The sequence below is a fragment of the Mya arenaria genome, chromosome 11 (genome assembly GCF_026914265.1).
Source record: "Mya arenaria isolate MELC-2E11 chromosome 11, ASM2691426v1".
Classification (NCBI taxonomy): domain Eukaryota; kingdom Metazoa; phylum Mollusca; class Bivalvia; order Myida; family Myidae; genus Mya; species Mya arenaria.
This window is the reverse complement of record NC_069132.1, coordinates 13,801,299-13,818,051: the sequence shown is the minus strand read 5'-3', so window position 1 is coordinate 13,818,051 and position 16,753 is coordinate 13,801,299. Positions and strand designations below refer to the sequence as shown.

Genomic DNA, 16,753 nt, shown 5'->3' with positions numbered 1-16,753 from the left:
GTTTCGTTAATAAATAATATTCAGGCCTTGATATAACAATTATGGCCAAAACTACGTTTGTCAAGACAGTTCCAATGATTTAACCTGATAGGCTTTGGTATCTTGAACTACATACAAGAATGGCAATCAAAATTACAAATAACACGGAACAGAACACCTCAAACTTCAACGAAAAGAAATAGTAAATAAATACAGGAAATTAAATTCTTTGAGAAAAAAGCAATTCTAACACTGTCGGCGGTTCTGACATTGAGCAGCGGCTGCTGGCATCCACTGATTGACAAAACACATCCGCAGGTAGGTCAATCATCTCTAGCGAGAGGGAGACGGGTGTATTCCCAGAGGTGTTTACATTCGTAGAATTCCTTCCAGTCTTTACCAGACAGTAGCCTGTCAGCCAAACATATTATTACTATTAGTTACAGATGACTATACCTTACATGCATTCGTGGTGCAGCTTGTGCATAAAGCGGCAGATGCCTGCACTTCGTGTGCATGTTTCGAGAATGATGGATAGAAAATTTTCGTGATAAATCTTTCAAGATTTTCGGAAGCCTAATGTTACATCTGGCACATACTGAGAATAATATCTTGGTTCCTTTGATTTATTTAAAGATTCAAAATCTGTCAATTAAACGTGTTTAAACTTTATTTGAAAGACGTTTTCTAAATTAATCATGTTAGTTTCAAGAGCGGATCCAGGAATCGACGATAGAGGGGGCGTAACTTAGGGGCCCAACCTTTTGACCTGCGCTGCTCCCTCGGTACCGAAGGTATATGGCATAAACTTTATGCATGTGGGTCCTGTGTTACTCCCGTAAGACATTTTCACAATTTGTAGCCCGACATGAATAATTTCGATCGCATTTTATTACTTTTTGCTCCGATATTGAAAAAAAAAATGTACGATTTTAGAGGGGGTGTGCGCCGGATGCGCCCCCGTCGGAAGCCGCTAGTGAATGTGATGTTAATTGTTAATTCCATTTTTTTTGCTGTATCAGTAGCAAACAGCAGCGTATGAATCGCTCTCTAGCGAGTCTCAACATGTCGAGTTGAAACTGGGGCAAGCTCAGTGAATACCTTTTTTGAAGGTATCATTTTGGAGAAAACCCAAATACTTCACTATGCACATTACCTCTTGGTTTATAATCACCTGTCATGTGTAAAAAATTGCTGGTTATAGTAAGTGTTATTTTAAATTGTATCTGTAAAGAAGCGACAAAGAATGACGCATCTGAATACATTCAGTTGATATTGATACAAATGCTATCTTGTCCTTACACGTAGTTACGCGTAATGTGTATTCTTACCAAAATACACCCACGAAGCCATTAGTTTCTCATAACAAATGATTAATAATCTTGTTACCAAAACATGTTTAAGTGAATTTAATCTAAATGGAATGCATTTACGTAGGCGACGGTAGACTTAGTCGAATGCTTGACCTTGTTAAATGCCATAGCGAGGTCAAGGTTAGAATTCTGTGTAATATATATTCAGAATAAGATTTTAATGCAATGCTATGCAGGCAATTGAAACACTGGGAAAGGTTTTCGAGACGTTATGTTAAGTCTATTTTGCACTTTTACCTGATATTTAAATGGTATGCTCGGCAAACAGTAATGATTGGAGAAAAAATATCGTTCAATAAATATTTTGGCTCAGTTTGACAAGACCAAAATTTCAAATTGTTTTAAACCACTGGCTGCTGGAAATGATTTTATTATATTTCTTTTTTATAAATCAAACAGTGAAAATACAGCACGCCGTATCGAAAAATCCGTGTCATGCTTCATGGGTCTCTTTCTAAACCAGTATCAGCAAAGCAGCAAGTGTTGAGAGCTACTTTTACAGACTAGTGTCAATTTAAGACTTTAACAACATTAACTTGCTATTCAGAAATACTTGTTTTTGTCAGGAACGTACTATATTTCCTTAAGAAATTCTTCAAATGTTTTAATTGATGATTGGTAATATATTCAAGATCATACACTAATTCATTCATACGATTAATTTATAAGTCCTTTTCATAATAGAACTTCCGGGGAATGCAATGTAAATTTTTGGTGCATTTTCGTTGGATTGAACTTCAAGCGATGTCCTGAAACATGGACATAATCAAAGGAGCCATAAAACACAAGGACGCTTCTCTGTATGACGTCTTGTGCATGCATCTGTCTCGATATCTTCGTGGTCTCGATCTCTTCGTGATCTCGACATATAAATGTTAACGCATCGAACTCGACGTCATAACAGACTCTCAGAATATCCCCTTTGTATTGCTCAACTTATGATCATAGACAACGCTACCGTGGATGACGTCACCATAGAGACTACGTATGCAAATTCACCAACCGTAGTTTGTTTTAGCTCAGTAATATTCAGAGTAAAGGAGAAGCAAATGAAACAAAATCATAATTCCGTAATTTCTTTAAATTTTCTGAACAGTAAATGTTACAAGATACAAGATACATACAAAATTATCAAACTAACGTAGTATAAGACGTTCATATCTTGAGTAATGCTTTTTATTTGCACTTTATTGTGATGTACGATGTGAACTTATTCAAAACAGACAAAATATTTAAAAAAAAATGTTATTAATAACGGTGTTAAACTTCACTAAACGTTATGGACAAAAAATAAATAGGATGAATGTAGTGAATATGTACAACAACCACCAACATACTTAAAACGTTAAGAAAAATGCATGCGTTGCATGACATTTTCCGTGCTTATTTATGCCCAAAAATGGTTTAATTGATCAAAACCAAAATAATGAATGCCAATGACGAACAGAATGAACAAAGGTGTCAATAGTGTAGCCCAAACATCTGAATGAACAGAACGGAAAACACACATACTGCACTTAAATACTGTAACAGTTACACTAAATAAAAATAACAGATAAACAAATTATAATGGAAGGGTTACATAATGTTTGGTGATGTGAACAACACAACGTATATAAATAAATGCTATATGATATTTTAATTAACTTGTCATTTGGTTTATTATTTGCTAACAGTACAGAACCTGTGTATTCGTGGAAAGTAGAACCAGCCTTTTATGACATGCATCTCTTGTATTAATGTGAGTTTGGATAACTTTTCCAGATGCTATTTATTATTTACCACAAAGCTTATTGCCCTAACAGTATAGCCTATTGAAAAACAAGAGTGAACTAGATAAATAAACCATTAAACCACACCAATTTACCTAAGACAGTCTTTTCACATGTGTTTTGTACTATCATTTCAAGAAAGTGTCGTATGCAGATCGTAAATGTTGCTTCAATATATGCAACTATCGTGACTGGTTTTTTACTTTGTTTGCATTCCACGCATCATAATGAATGCCTTGACGCACACTGAGACTTCAGAGTAAAAAAACATCTCGTGTACAGATTAAATATTAGCTTTATGTCAATGAGATATGACAGACGATATTCTCAAAGACAAACAAAAGAACAAGAGAAGTTCGTCTGTTCATGAAAAACGCCTGGGGAATGAGACGCCTGGGCGACGCTGTCAGGTGCAGACCAAGCTTTCAAGGGACATCGATGCTACTTTGTCTTCTGCAATAATAAGGTGTTTTTCGTTCCTCTCCCCAGTTCACTGTAACAGAAACAGAGATACTAGATCATTGAACATTTAAAATGAATTGTACACATTTGCAAAAAAGTCAAATTCTGGCACACTATGTATTCTATTCTTGAAACCCCCTACCATTTTAATGATCTGGTTATACATAATATTTACAACGTAATATTATAAAATTTTGAATCTGTACAAGAACTGCCTATGATGAAGAAATTAATTAAGACGCTTACTCCCAAAAGTTGGCAAGCTTGAAAAGAACATCATCGCCGAATGTTTTGAAGGTCAGATGCAAGTACTTAAGCTTAAAGGTATAGCATATATATCAGTAGCAACAAATATTGGCACCAGTAGCAGAAATAGTTCCGGTACACATATCACATATACAATGACCACACACAAAACAGGATCTATACAGGTTTCCACATGTTAATAAGAACAGAAGCAGTAATAAGTTTGCCAACTACCATGGCGAACAAGGGTCAAACATGTATTGAACATGTGTAATACAAAGGAAGAAATGCTGAACATGACAGATTATTACGAACAGTATTATTATCAAAAACAAAACGTGACGTCCTTTTTAAATCGGATCCGCCAAAAAAAAAACAATTTTCAAATATTTGGCAAAACTTGCAACAATAATATGTCAATTATAAGTTGTATTCATAGATACTCATGACCAGAGATGTAAGCTGATATCGTGAATTCAATATGATATATAATATTGGCACCCCCACAATAACATCTACCCTGGCACAGTTCCAACGTCACGATGGATGTTTAAAAGCTTGAAAACTTGGCCAAGATGTTTTCCTTTCAACATGCAACGTTCTTTATCCGTAAAGGTTTTAAAATGTAAACAATAAATACAACAGTAGAGGCGTTCCCATTTGGCATGTCGACTCAACACCGCATGAAGAAAATTTAATTTATTTTGTACTTTTATTTTGTTCTTTAAGAACAAATACTCTATTGTTGGAGGTGGTAATTTTTAATCGTAATATATAATTATCTAAAATTCCAAAATATAAGTATATATTGATCGCAGCTTTTTTTCTTGCGTTTATGCTGTATGAATGCAAAATCATGGTGAATATATTACTGCCGTAAGGTAACCTGATAACGTTCGTTTCGTGTTTACCCCTTAATTTTCTCGATAATTGTTTATTAATATAGGGTATATGATAATTGGCATTAATATGCCATCATAAAGCAGGACGCGCTTCATGGAAATTGCTCTCGTGCTCTACCGCGTACATCATAAACGAAAGAAAAAAAGCGATCAGTCCTTATATAACTACTGTTATATGATTTCAGAGATATTTTGAACCAAAACAATTACTAATGGCGCAGCGTTATTTTTGCCTTTATAACAAAAAAGCAATGGAGACTACAAGAAGAAGCCATGTAGCTAGCACACTCCTGCGATCGTAACAACTGGCACAAAGACAAGACAGACAGACATACAATGAACAAGAGACGCAAACGAAAAGAAACACAGGGTGTTAAACTTTAATTGAATATTCAATTGAAGAAGAAATTTAAAATATTATTTTTTCTTATCGGAGCAGAAGCAATTTAAAGGCAATAAAGTGTTAGTCCAAATGGGTAAAAGTCGGCAGTTTCCAAGAGGAAGTCATATTATCAGATTCTGTACTTTTGATGTCCCAGTAACATATTTCATCAGAAATTATTTATTAGTTTGTAAAACCTTTTACGAAGATGATTCTTATACTCAAAAGATAAGACTCCTTGTTATAATCCAATGAGACCATTGTTTATTTGTTATTATTAAAATGTACTTTTGAAGCTCTTTTCTGTCAATAGTTTACCATTATAGTTCATATCATTCTGTCTGTATAATCTTTCTGCAAAGATGTCGGTCACCTCCTTGCAAATAAACAGATGAAACCCCGAACATGTAACGGTACATTTTAGATTTGGAGGTGTAACATGTCCTGGACAGTGATTGTTTTCTGTGCTTCTTGTTGACAATAACTCTGATGCTTTTCTCTAAAGGTGTTGCTTCTGTTGTAAATAACAAAATGGAAAAACACACATAATAAAGTTTCTCCCACACTTCAGAGTATATAAACTACAGTATCACTTTTATTTTATGAGAACATTTAAGCAACTACATGTTAAGTTTAACCTATATCTTTAAATCACAGAACATCTTACTTAACAAAATATGTATCATATAAATGAAATAAAAATGTACTGACAATTTCATTTCCATCTTGTTTGCAATAAATGTCAAAGGATTCTACAATATGGCGTGGATATTGAAGAGATTCGGTGATTACTCTGTTTACATTTTCGTGTGTGTTTGGTTTGGTGTCCGTTTGTGTTTTAACCTTTGTCCCAGTTCTAAAAAAATATATAACACCCGTTTATTTTAGACTAACAGTATGCAGTACAGTTTGCCCATATGCAATGTTAATATGAATACGTGCATTGATACGAGCAGTTAGCAGTTCTCTTTAATTCAGTTACAACGTGTAGTGTATATCCCTTCATTTAGTCCGGTTGGTCCGGGTGCAGTGTATATCCCTTCTTTTAGTCCGGTTGGTCCGGGTGTAGTGTATATCCCTCCATTGTGTCGGGTTGGTCCGGGTGTAATGTATATCCCTCTATTGTGTCCGGTTGGTCCGGGTGTAGTGTATATCCCTCCATTGAGTCCGGTTGGTCCGGGTGTAGTGTATATCCCTTCATTGTGTCCGGTTGGTCCGGGTGTAGTGTATATCCCTTCATTGTGTCCGGTTGGTCCGGGTGTAGTGTATATCCCTTCATTGTGTCCGGTTGGTCGGGGTGTAGTGTATATCCCTTCATTGTGTCGGGTTGGTCCGGGTGTAGTGTATATTCCTCCATTGTGTCCGGTTGGTCCGGGTGTAGTGTATATCCCTTCATTGTGTCCGGTTGGTCCGGGTGTAGTGTATATCCCTTCATAGTGTCCGGTTGGTCCGGGTGTAGTGTATATCCCTTCATAGTGTCCGGTTGGTCCGGGTGTAGTGTATATCCCTTCATTGTGTCCGGTTGGTCCGGGTGTAGTGTATATCCCTTCATTGTGTCGGGTTGGTCCGGGTGTAGTGTATATTCCTCCATTGTGTCCGGTTGGTCGGGGTGTAGTGTATATCCTTCATTGTGTCGGGTTGGTCCGGGTGTAGTGTATATATCTCCATTGTGTCCGGTTGGTCCGGGTGTAGTGTATATCCCTCCATTGTGTCCGGTTGGTCCGGGTGTAGTGTATATCCCTTCATTGTGTCCGGTTGGTCCGGGTGTAGTGTATATCCCTTCATAGTGTCCGGTTGGTCCGGGTGTAGTGTATATCCCTTCATTGTGTCCGGTTGGTCCGGGTGTGGTGTATATTCCTTCATTGAGTCCGGTTGGTCCGGGTGTAGTGTATATCCATTCATTGTGTCCGGTCGGTCCGGGTGTAGTGTATATCCCTTCATTTAGTCCGGTTGGTCCGGGTGTTGTGTATATTCCTCCATTGTGTCCGGTTGGTCAGGGTGTAGTGTATATCCCTTCATTGTGTCCGGTTGGTCCGGGTGTAGTGTATATCCCTTCATTGTGTCCGGTTGGTCCGGGTGTAGTGTATATCCCTCCATTGTGTCCGGTTGGTCCGGGTGTAGTGTATATACTTGCATTTAGTCCGGTTGGTCCGGGTGAAGTGTATATCCCTTCATTGTGTCCGAATGGTCCGGGTGTAATGTATATCCCTACATTGTGTCCGGTTGGTCCGGGTGTAGTATATATCCCTTCATTGTGTCCGGTTGGTCCGGGTGTAGTGTAATCCCTTCATTGTGTCCGGTTGGTCAGGGGTGTAGTGTATATCCCTTCATATAATCCGATTGGTCAGGGTGTAGTGTATATCCCTTCATTGTGTCCGGTTGGTCCGGGTGTAGTGTATATCCCTTCATTGTGTCCGGTTGGTCCGGGTGTAGTGTATATCCCTTCATTGTGTCGGGTTGGTCCAGGTGTAGTGTATATCCCTTCATTGAGTCCAGTTGGTCCGGGTGTAGTGTATATCCCTTCATTGTGTCCGGTTGGTCCGGGTGTAGTGTATATCCCTTCATTGAGTCCGGTTGGTCCGGGTATAGTGTATATCCCTTCCTTTAATCCGGTTGGTCCGGGTGTAGTGTATATCCCTTCATTGTGGCCGGTTGGTCCGGGTGTAGTGTATATCCCTCCATTGTGTCCGGTTGGTCCGGTTGTAGTGTATATCCCTCCATTGTGTCCGGTTGGTCCGGGTGTAGTGTATATCCCTTCATTGTGTCCGGTTGGTCCGGGTGTAGTGTATATCCCTCCATTGTGTCCGGTTGGTCCGGGTGTAGTGCCCTTCATTTAGTCCGGTTGGTCCGGGTGTGGTGTATATCCCACCATTGTGTCCGGTTGGTCCGTGTGAAGTGTATATACCTTCATTGTGTCCGGTTGGTCCGGGTGTAGTGTATATCCCTTCATTGTGTCCGGTTGGTCCGGGTGTAGTGTATATCCCTCCATTGTGTACGGTTGGTCCGGGTGTAGTGTATATCCCTTCATTGTGTCGGGTTGGTCCGGGTGTAGTGTATATCCCTTCATTGAGTCCGGTTGGTCCGGGTGTAGTGTATATCCCTTCATTGTGTCCGGTTGGTCCGGGTGTAGTGTATATCCCTTCATTGTGTCCGGTTGGTCCGGGTGTAGTGTATCCCTTCATTGTGTCCGGTTGGTCCGGGTGTAGTGTATATCCCTTCATTTAGTCCGGTTGGTCCGGTAGTAGTGTATATCCCTTCATTGTGTCCGGTTGGTCCGGGTGTAGTGTATATCCCTTCATTTAGTCCGGTTCATCCGGGTGTAGTGTACATCCCTCCATTGTGTCCGGTTTGTCCGGGTGTAGTGTATATCCCTCCATTGAGTCCTGTTGGTCCGGGTGTAGTGTATATCTCTTCATTGAGTCCTGTTGGTCCGGGTGTAGTGTATATCCCTCCATTGTGTTCGAATGGTCCGGGTGTAGTGTATATCCCTGCATTGTGTCCGGTTGGTCCGGGTGTAGTGTATATCCCTCCATTGTGTCCGGTTGGTCCGGGTGTAGTGTATATCACTCCATTGTGTTCGAATGGTCCGGGTGTAGTGTATATCCCTCCATTGTGTCGGGTTGGTCCGGGTGTAATGTATATCCCTCTATTGTGTCCGGTTGGTCCGGGTGTAGTGTATATCCCTCCATTGAGTCCGGTTGGTCCGGGTGTAGTGTATATCCCTTCATTGTGTCCGGTTGGTCCGGGTGTAGTGTATATCCCTTCATTGTGTCCGGTTGGTCCGGGTGTAGTGTATATCCCTTCATTGTGTCCGGTTGGTCGGGGTGTAGTGTATATCCCTTCATTGTGTCGGGTTGGTCCGGGTGTAGTGTATATTCCTCCATTGTGTCCGGTTGGTCCGGGTGTAGTGTATACCCCTTCATTGTGTCCGGTTGGTCCGGGTGTAGTGTATATCCCTTCATAGTGTCCGGTTGGTCCGGGTGTAGTGTATATCCCTTCATAGTGTCCGGTTGGTCCGGGTGTAGTGTATATCCCTTCATAGTGTCCGGTTGGTCCGGGTGTAGTGTATATCCCTTCATTGTGTCGGGTTGGTCCGGGTGTAGTGTATATTCCTCCATTGTGTCCGGTTGGTCGGGGTGTAGTGTATATCCTTCATTGTGTCGGGTTGGTCCGGGTGTAGTGTATATATCTCCATTGTGTCCGGTTGGTCCGGGTGTAGTGTATATCCCTCCATTGTGTCCGGTTGGTCCGGGTGTAGTGTATATCCCTTCATTGTGTCCGGTTGGTCCGGGTGTAGTGTATATCCCTTCATTGTGTCCGGTTGGTCCGGGTGTAGTGTATATCCCTTCATTGTGTCCGGTTGGTCCGGGTGTAGTGTATATCCCTTCATTGAGTCCGGTTGGTCCGGGTGTAGTGTATATCCATTCATTGTGTCCGGTCGGTCCGGGTGTAGTGTATATCCCTTCATTTAGTCCGGTTGGTCCGGGTGTTGTGTATATTCCTCCATTGTGTCCGGTTGGTCCGGGTGTAGTGTATATCCCTTCATTGTGTCCGGTTGGTCCGGGTGTAGTGTATATCCCTTCATTGTGTCCGGTTGGTCCGGGTGTAGTGTATATCCCTCCATTGTGTCCGGCTGGTCCGGGTGTAGTGTATATACTTGCATTTAGTCCGGTTGGTCCGGGTGAAGTGTATATCCCTTCATTGTGTCCGAATGGTCCGGGTGTAGTGTATATCCCTACATTGTGTCCGGTTGGTCCGGGTGTAGTGTATATCCCTTCATTGTGTCCGGTTGGTCCGGGTGTAGTGTAATCCCTTCATTGTGTCCGGTTGGTCAGGGGTGTAGTGTATATCCCTTCATATAATCCGATTGGTCAGGGTGTAGTGTATATCCCTTCATTGTGTCCGGTTGGTCCGGTAGTAGTGTATATCCCTTCATTGTGTCCGGTTGGTCCGGGTGTAGTGTATATCCCTTCATTGTGTCGGGTTGGTCCAGGTGTAGTGTATATCCCTTCATTGAGTCCGGTTGGTCCGGGTGTAGTGTATATCCCTTCATTGTGTCCGGTTGGTCCGGGTGTAGTGTATATCCCTTCATTGAGTCCGGTTGGTCCGTGTATAGTGTATATCCCTTCCTTTAATCCGGTTGGTCCGGGTGTAGTGTATATCCCTTCATTGTGGCCGGTTGGTCCGGGTGTAGTGTATATCCCTCCATTGTGTCCGGTTGGTCCGGGTGTAGTGTATATCCCTCCATTGTGTCCGGTTGGTCCGGGTGTAGTGTATATCCCTTCATTGTGTCCGGTTGGTCCGGGTGTAGTGTATATCCCTCCATTGTGTCCGGTTGGTCCGGGTGTAGTGCCCTTCATTTAGTCCGGTTGGTCCGGGTGTGGTGTATATCCCACCATTGTGTCCGGTTGGTCCGTGTGAAGTGTATATACCTTCATTGTGTCCGGTTGGTCCGGGTGTAGTGTATATCCCTTCATTGTGTCCGGTTGGTCTGGGTGTAGTGTATATCCCTCCATTGTGTACGGTTGGTCCGGGTGTAGTGTATATCCCTTCATTGTGTCGGGTTGGTCCGGGTGTAGTGTATATCCCTTCATTGAGTCCGGTTGGTCCGGGTGTAGTGTATATCCCTTCATTGTGTCCGGTTGGTCCGGGTGTAGTGTATATCCCTTCATTGTGTCCGGTTGGTCCGGGTGTAGTGTATCCCTTCATTGTGTCCGGTTGGTCCGGGTGTAGTGTATATCCCTTCATTTAGACCGGTTGGTCCGGTAGTAGTGTATATCCCTTCATTGTGTCCGGTTGGTCCGGGTGTAGTGTATATCCCTTCATTTAGTCCGGTTCATCCGGGTGTAGTGTACATCCCTCCATTGTGTCCGGTTTGTCCGGGTGTAGTGTATATCCCTTCATTTAGTCCGGTTGGTCCGGGTGTGGTGTATATCCCTCCATTGTGTCCGGTTGGTCCGGGTGAAGTGTATATCCCTGCATTGTGTTCGGTTGGTCCGGGTGTAGTGTATATCCCTTCATTGTGTCCGGTTGGTCCGGGTGTAGTGTATATCCCTTCATTGTGTCCGGTTGGTCGGGGTGTAGTGTATATCCCTTCATTGTGTCGGGTTGGTCCAGGTGTAGTGTATATCCCTTCATTGAGTCCGGTTGGTCCGGGTGTAGTGTATATCCCTTTGTTGTGGTCGGTTGTTCCGGGGTGTAGTGTATATCCCTTCATTGTGTCCGGTTGGTCCGGGTGTAGTGTATATCCCTTCATTGTGTCCGGTTGGTCCGGTAGTAGTGTATACCCCTTCATTGTGTCCGGTTGGTCCGGGTGTAGTGTATATCCCTTCATTGTGTCGGGTTGGTCCGGGTGTAGTGTATTTTCCTCCATTGTGTCCGGTTGGTCCGAGTGTAGTGTATATTCCTCCATTGTGTCCGGTTGGTGCGGGTGTAGTGTATATCCCTTCATTGTGTCCGGTTGGTCCGGGTGTTGTGTATATCCCTCCATTGAGTCCGGTTGGTCCGGGTGTAGTGTATATCCCTTCATTGTGTCCTGTTGGTCCGGGTGCAGTGTATATCCCTTCATTGTGTCCGGTTGGTCCGGGTTTATTGTATATTCCTCCATTGTGTCCGGTTGGTCCGGGTGTAGAGTATATCCCTTCATTGTGTCCGGTTTGTCCGGGTTGTAGTGTATATCCCTTCATTGTGTCTGGTTGGTCCGGGTCAAGTGTATATTCCTCCATTGTGTCCGGTTGGTCCGGGTGTAGTGTATATTCCTTCATTGTGTCCGGTTGGTCCGGGTGTAGTGTATATCCCTTCATTGTGTCCGGTTGGTCCGGGTGTAGTGTATATCCCTTTATTGAGTCCGGTTGGTCCGGGTGTAGTGTATAGCCCTTCATTGTGTCTGGTTGGTCCGGGTGTAGTGTATATCCCTTCATTGTGTCCGGTTGGTCCGGGTGTAGTGTATAGCCCTTCATTGTGTCCGGTTGGTCCGGGTGTAGTGTATATCCCTTCATTTAGTCCGGTTGGTCCGGGTATAGTGTATATCCCTTCATTGTGTCCGGTTGGTCCGGGTGTAGTGTATATCCCTCCATTGTGTCCGGTTGGTCCGGGTGTAGTGTTTATCCCTCCATTGTGTCCGAATGATCCGGGTTTAGTGTATATTCCTCCATTGTGTCCGGTTGGTCCGAGTGTAGTGTATATTCCTCCATTGTGTCCGGTTGGTGCGGGTGTAGTGTATATCCCTTCATTGTGTCCGGTTGGTCCGGGTGTTGTGTATATCCCTCCATTGAGTCCGGTTGGTCCGGGTGTAGTGTATATCCCTTCATTGTGTCCTGTTGGTCCGGGTGCAGTGTATATCCCTTCATTGTGTCCGGTTGGTCCGGGTTTATTGTATATTCCTCCATTGTGTCCGGTTGGTCCGGGTGTAGAGTATATCCCTTCATTGTGTCCGGTTTGTCCGGGTTGTAGTGTATATCCCTTCATTGTGTCTGGTTGGTCCGGGTCAAGTGTATATTCCTCCATTGTGTCCGGTTGGTCCGGGTGTAGTGTATATTCCTTCATTGTGTCCGGTTGGTCCGGGTGTAGTGTATATCCCTTCATTGTGTCCGGTTGGTCCGGGTGTAGTGTATATCCCTTTATTGAGTCCGGTTGGTCCGGGTGTAGTGTATAGCCCTTCATTGTGTCTGGTTGGTCCGGGTGTAGTGTATATCCCTTCATTGTGTCCGGTTGGTCCGGGTGTAGTGTATAGCCCTTCATTGTGTCCGGTTGGTCCGGGTGTAGTGTATATCCCTTCATTTAGTCCGGTTGGTCCGGGTATAGTGTATATCCCTTCATTGTGTCCGGTTGGTCCGGGTGTAGTGTATATCCCTCCATTGTGTCCGGTTGGTCCGGGTGTAGTGTTTATCCCTCCATTGTGTCCGAATGATCCGGGTTTAGTGTATATTCCTCCATTGTGTCGGGTTGGTCCGGGTGTAGTGTATATCCCTCCATTGTGTCCGGTTGGTCCGGGTGTAGTGTATATTCCTCCATTGTGTCCGGTTGGTCCGGGTATAGTGTATATTCCTCCATTGTGTCCGGTTGGTCCGGGTGTAGTGTATATCCCTCCAGTGTGTTCGGGTGTAGTGTATATCCCTTCAATGTGTCCGGTTGGTCCGGTAGTAGTGTATATTCCTCCATTGTTTCCGGTTGGTCAGGGTGTAGTGTATATTCCTCCATTGTGTCCGGTTGGTCCGGGTGTGGTGTATATTCCTCCATTGTGTCCGGTTGGTCCGGGTGTAGTTTATATCCCTCCATTGTGTCCGGTTGGTCCGGGTGTAGTGTATATCTCTTCATTTAGTCCGGTTGGTCCGGGTGTAGTGTATATCCATCCATTGTGTCCGGTTGGTCCGAGTGTAGTGTATATTCCTCCATTGTGTTCGAATGGTCCGGGTGTAGTGTATATTCCTCCATTGTGTCCGGTTGGTCCGGGTGTAGTGTATATCCCTCCCTTGCGTCCGGTTGGTCCGGGTGTAGTGTATATCCCTCCATTGTGTCCGGTTGGTCCGGGTGTGGTGTATATCCCTTCATTGTGTCCGGTTGGTCCGGGTGTGGTGTATATCCCTCCACTGTGTCCGGTTGGTCCGGGGTGTAGTGTTTATCCCTTCATTGTGTCCGGTTGGTCCGGGTGTAGTGTATATCCCTCCATTGTGTCCGGTTGGTCCGGGTGTAGTGTATATCCCTTCATTGAGTCCGGTTGGTCCGGGTGTAGTGTATAACCCTTCATTTTGTCAGGTTGGTCCGGGTGTAGTGTATATCCCTCCATTGTGTCCGGTTGGTCCGGGTGTAGTGTCTATCCCTTCATTGTGTCCGGTTGGTCCGGGTGTAGTGTATATCACTCCACTGTGTCCGGTTGGTCCGGGTGTAGTGTATATCCCTTCATTGTGTCCGGTTGGTCCGGGTGTAGCGTATATCCCTCCATTGTGTCCGGTTGGTCCGGGTGTAGTGTATATCCCTTCATTGTGTCCGGTTGGTCCGGGTGTAGTGTATATCCCTCCATTGTGTCCGGTTGGTCCGGGTGTAGTGTATATCCCTTCATTGTGTCCGGTTGGTCCGGGTGCCGAAGACCTTGATCATGGTTAGAGTTTGTGACTTATTGACCTCTTGAGTTTATGCTGATAAATACTTGTATGTGTTGATGCCCATTGTCATACAATTAGCAATAATACATATGAATATTGTTAACGGCCCGTTCTTGCACCCTTAAAATGACTATCTCACGATGGACTGAGTGGTGGTAAAAGCCTTGGGCAGACTAGGAAAGCAGTACATACTTATTAACATAAGTTATGTTGTTATTGCCACCCTTAGACACTTCTTGGATTATTTCTTCAAATCAATATTATGAATCACAGACAATACCAACTTCCATCATTTTCCTCATTCACCCGTTTCTTATACAAAATTATAATGTACCAGTACCATATCCAAACTCCATATCTAAAGTTCAGCGTCCGTTCATCGGTTACCAATATACAAAACCGTCTGGGACGGTGAGGTCTTTGGAACAAACTCTCTCGTTAGGCCTCATGCAAAAACAGAAATGAGCATGCCGATTTCCACTTGCTAACACTCTAATAGACGGACCGTTAACTTTTCTAAAGTCAATGCTTTGTTCTTTACTGTTCTGCAGTACTCACCAGCTATAGCGACCGTGTCGTGTGCAGTACTCACACGGTCGCATACAGGTGGGTACTACACACGACACGGTCCGCCCCCTGCTTTGGCGACCGTGTCGTGTGCAATATTCACCTGTTTTGGCGACCGAGTCGTGTGCAGTACTCACCTGCTTTGGCGACCGTGTCGTGTGCAGTACCCACCTGCTGTGTTATATCCACGTTGTATAAGTCGCATGTTTTTTTAATACTTACTTGCTATGGTGACCATGTGTCGTCTAATACCCGCTTGTCATGTTGATATTTCCTATCATGTACATGTTTGGTCAAATACTTACTTGCTATTCTTTCGATTTTGAGTGTATTTCTCACTTTTTATCACAGCTACAGTATATGTTATGCGCATTTACTATGTGACAATGATTCGTGTTGCACTTACGTGCTATGGTGACCACGTTTTTTCTAATTATCACTTGCTATGTTGACCACGTTTTAAATTATTTTCATTTGCTATTGTAACCACGTTTTTGTGTAATAATAACTTGCTATGGTGACCACGTTTTAAGTTAATATCACTTGCTATGGTGATCACGTTTTGGTGTAATAATCACTTGCTACGTTGAAAACGTTTGACGCTATAATCACTTACTCGTGACCTAGTTGTGGGTAATGCTCATTTGCGATAGTGAGCATGTTTTATACTCTAATCACTTGCTATGGTAACCATGCTTTGTGTAATACTCACTTGCTATGGTGACCATGTGTTGTGTAATACTTACTTTGTTATGGTGACCATGTTTTGTGAAATACTCACTTGCTTTGGTGATCATGTTTTTTTTTGTAATTCTCACTTGCTATCGTGACAGTATGTTGTGTAATACTCACTTGCTATAGTGACCATTTTTTGTGTTATACTCACTTGCTGTAGTGATCATGTTTTGTGTAATACTCACTTGCTATGGTGACCATGTTTTGTGTAATACTCACTTGCTATCGTGATCATGTTTTGTGTAATACTCACTTGCTATGGTGACCATGATTTGTGTAATACTCACTTGCTATGGAGATCATCTTTTGTGTTATACTCACTTGCTATAGTGATCGTGTTTTATGTAATACTCACTTGCTATGGTGACCATGATTTGTGTAATACTCACTTGCTATGGAGATCATCTTTTGTGTAATACTCACTTGCTATAGTGATCGTGTTTTATGTGATACCCACTTTCTATGGTGACCATGTTTTATGTAATACTCACTTGCTATGGTGACCATGATTTGTGTAATACTCACTTGCTAAGGTTACCATGTTCTTTGTAATACTCACTTGCTATGGTGACCATGTTCTTTGTAATACTCACTTTCTATGGTGACCATGTTCTGTGTAATACTCACTTGCTATGGTGATCATGTTGTGTGTAATACTCACTTGCTATGGTAACCATGTTTTGTTTTATACTCACTTGCTATGGAGATCATGTTTTGTATAATACTCACTTGCTATGGTGGCCATGTTTTGTAATACTCAGTTGCTATGGGGTGACCATGTTTTGTGTAATACTTACTTGCTATGGTGATCATGTTCATGCCCCAGAGAATGCTCCAGACCCAGCCGACGATGACGAAGAAGGTGATCAGTTGAAGGAATGCTGACAGCACGTCCAGGAAGAATGCAGGCACGCGCTTGTTTAGCATCGTCGGAGCTCCACAAAGCACAGCAAACGCCGACACCAACGTGCCTGCAACATATAAAGATATACATAGATGGTTTTAGTTCGCGATTATTAGTTGAAGCTACTGTTTTGAGTTTTGGGGTCTTTGTGTTCCATTTGGGTGGGACCGCCTTTGATTCCAGTTAATGGTCAATTAATATTTGTGACATGGTATGTGAATAAACTGAATATTACTAAAAATACCTAAATTTGCATAATGTTCGATGTATGAAGAGCTTTTATTACCACTGCATATAGTGTATAAAATATGTGATTATAGTCTTGGTATT

General features: G+C 43.0%; 1 protein-coding gene across 1 annotated transcript in view; it reads right to left on the bottom strand.

Annotated features, from left to right (window-relative positions):
* Positions 1-2,412: 2,412 nt before the first annotated feature.
* The window catches only part of LOC128208969 (protein stum homolog), a 42,418-nt gene continuing 28,077 nt past the window's right edge, over positions 2,413-16,753 (bottom strand). The window contains exons 2-3 of the mRNA XM_052912738.1: positions 16,317-16,490; positions 2,413-3,617 (exon numbers count right to left, since the gene is read on the bottom strand). Of these exons, the coding sequence (XP_052768698.1) occupies positions 3,550-3,617; positions 16,317-16,490 (242 nt within the window). The 3' untranslated portion in view covers positions 2,413-3,549. The remainder of the gene's footprint in view (positions 3,618-16,316; positions 16,491-16,753) is intronic.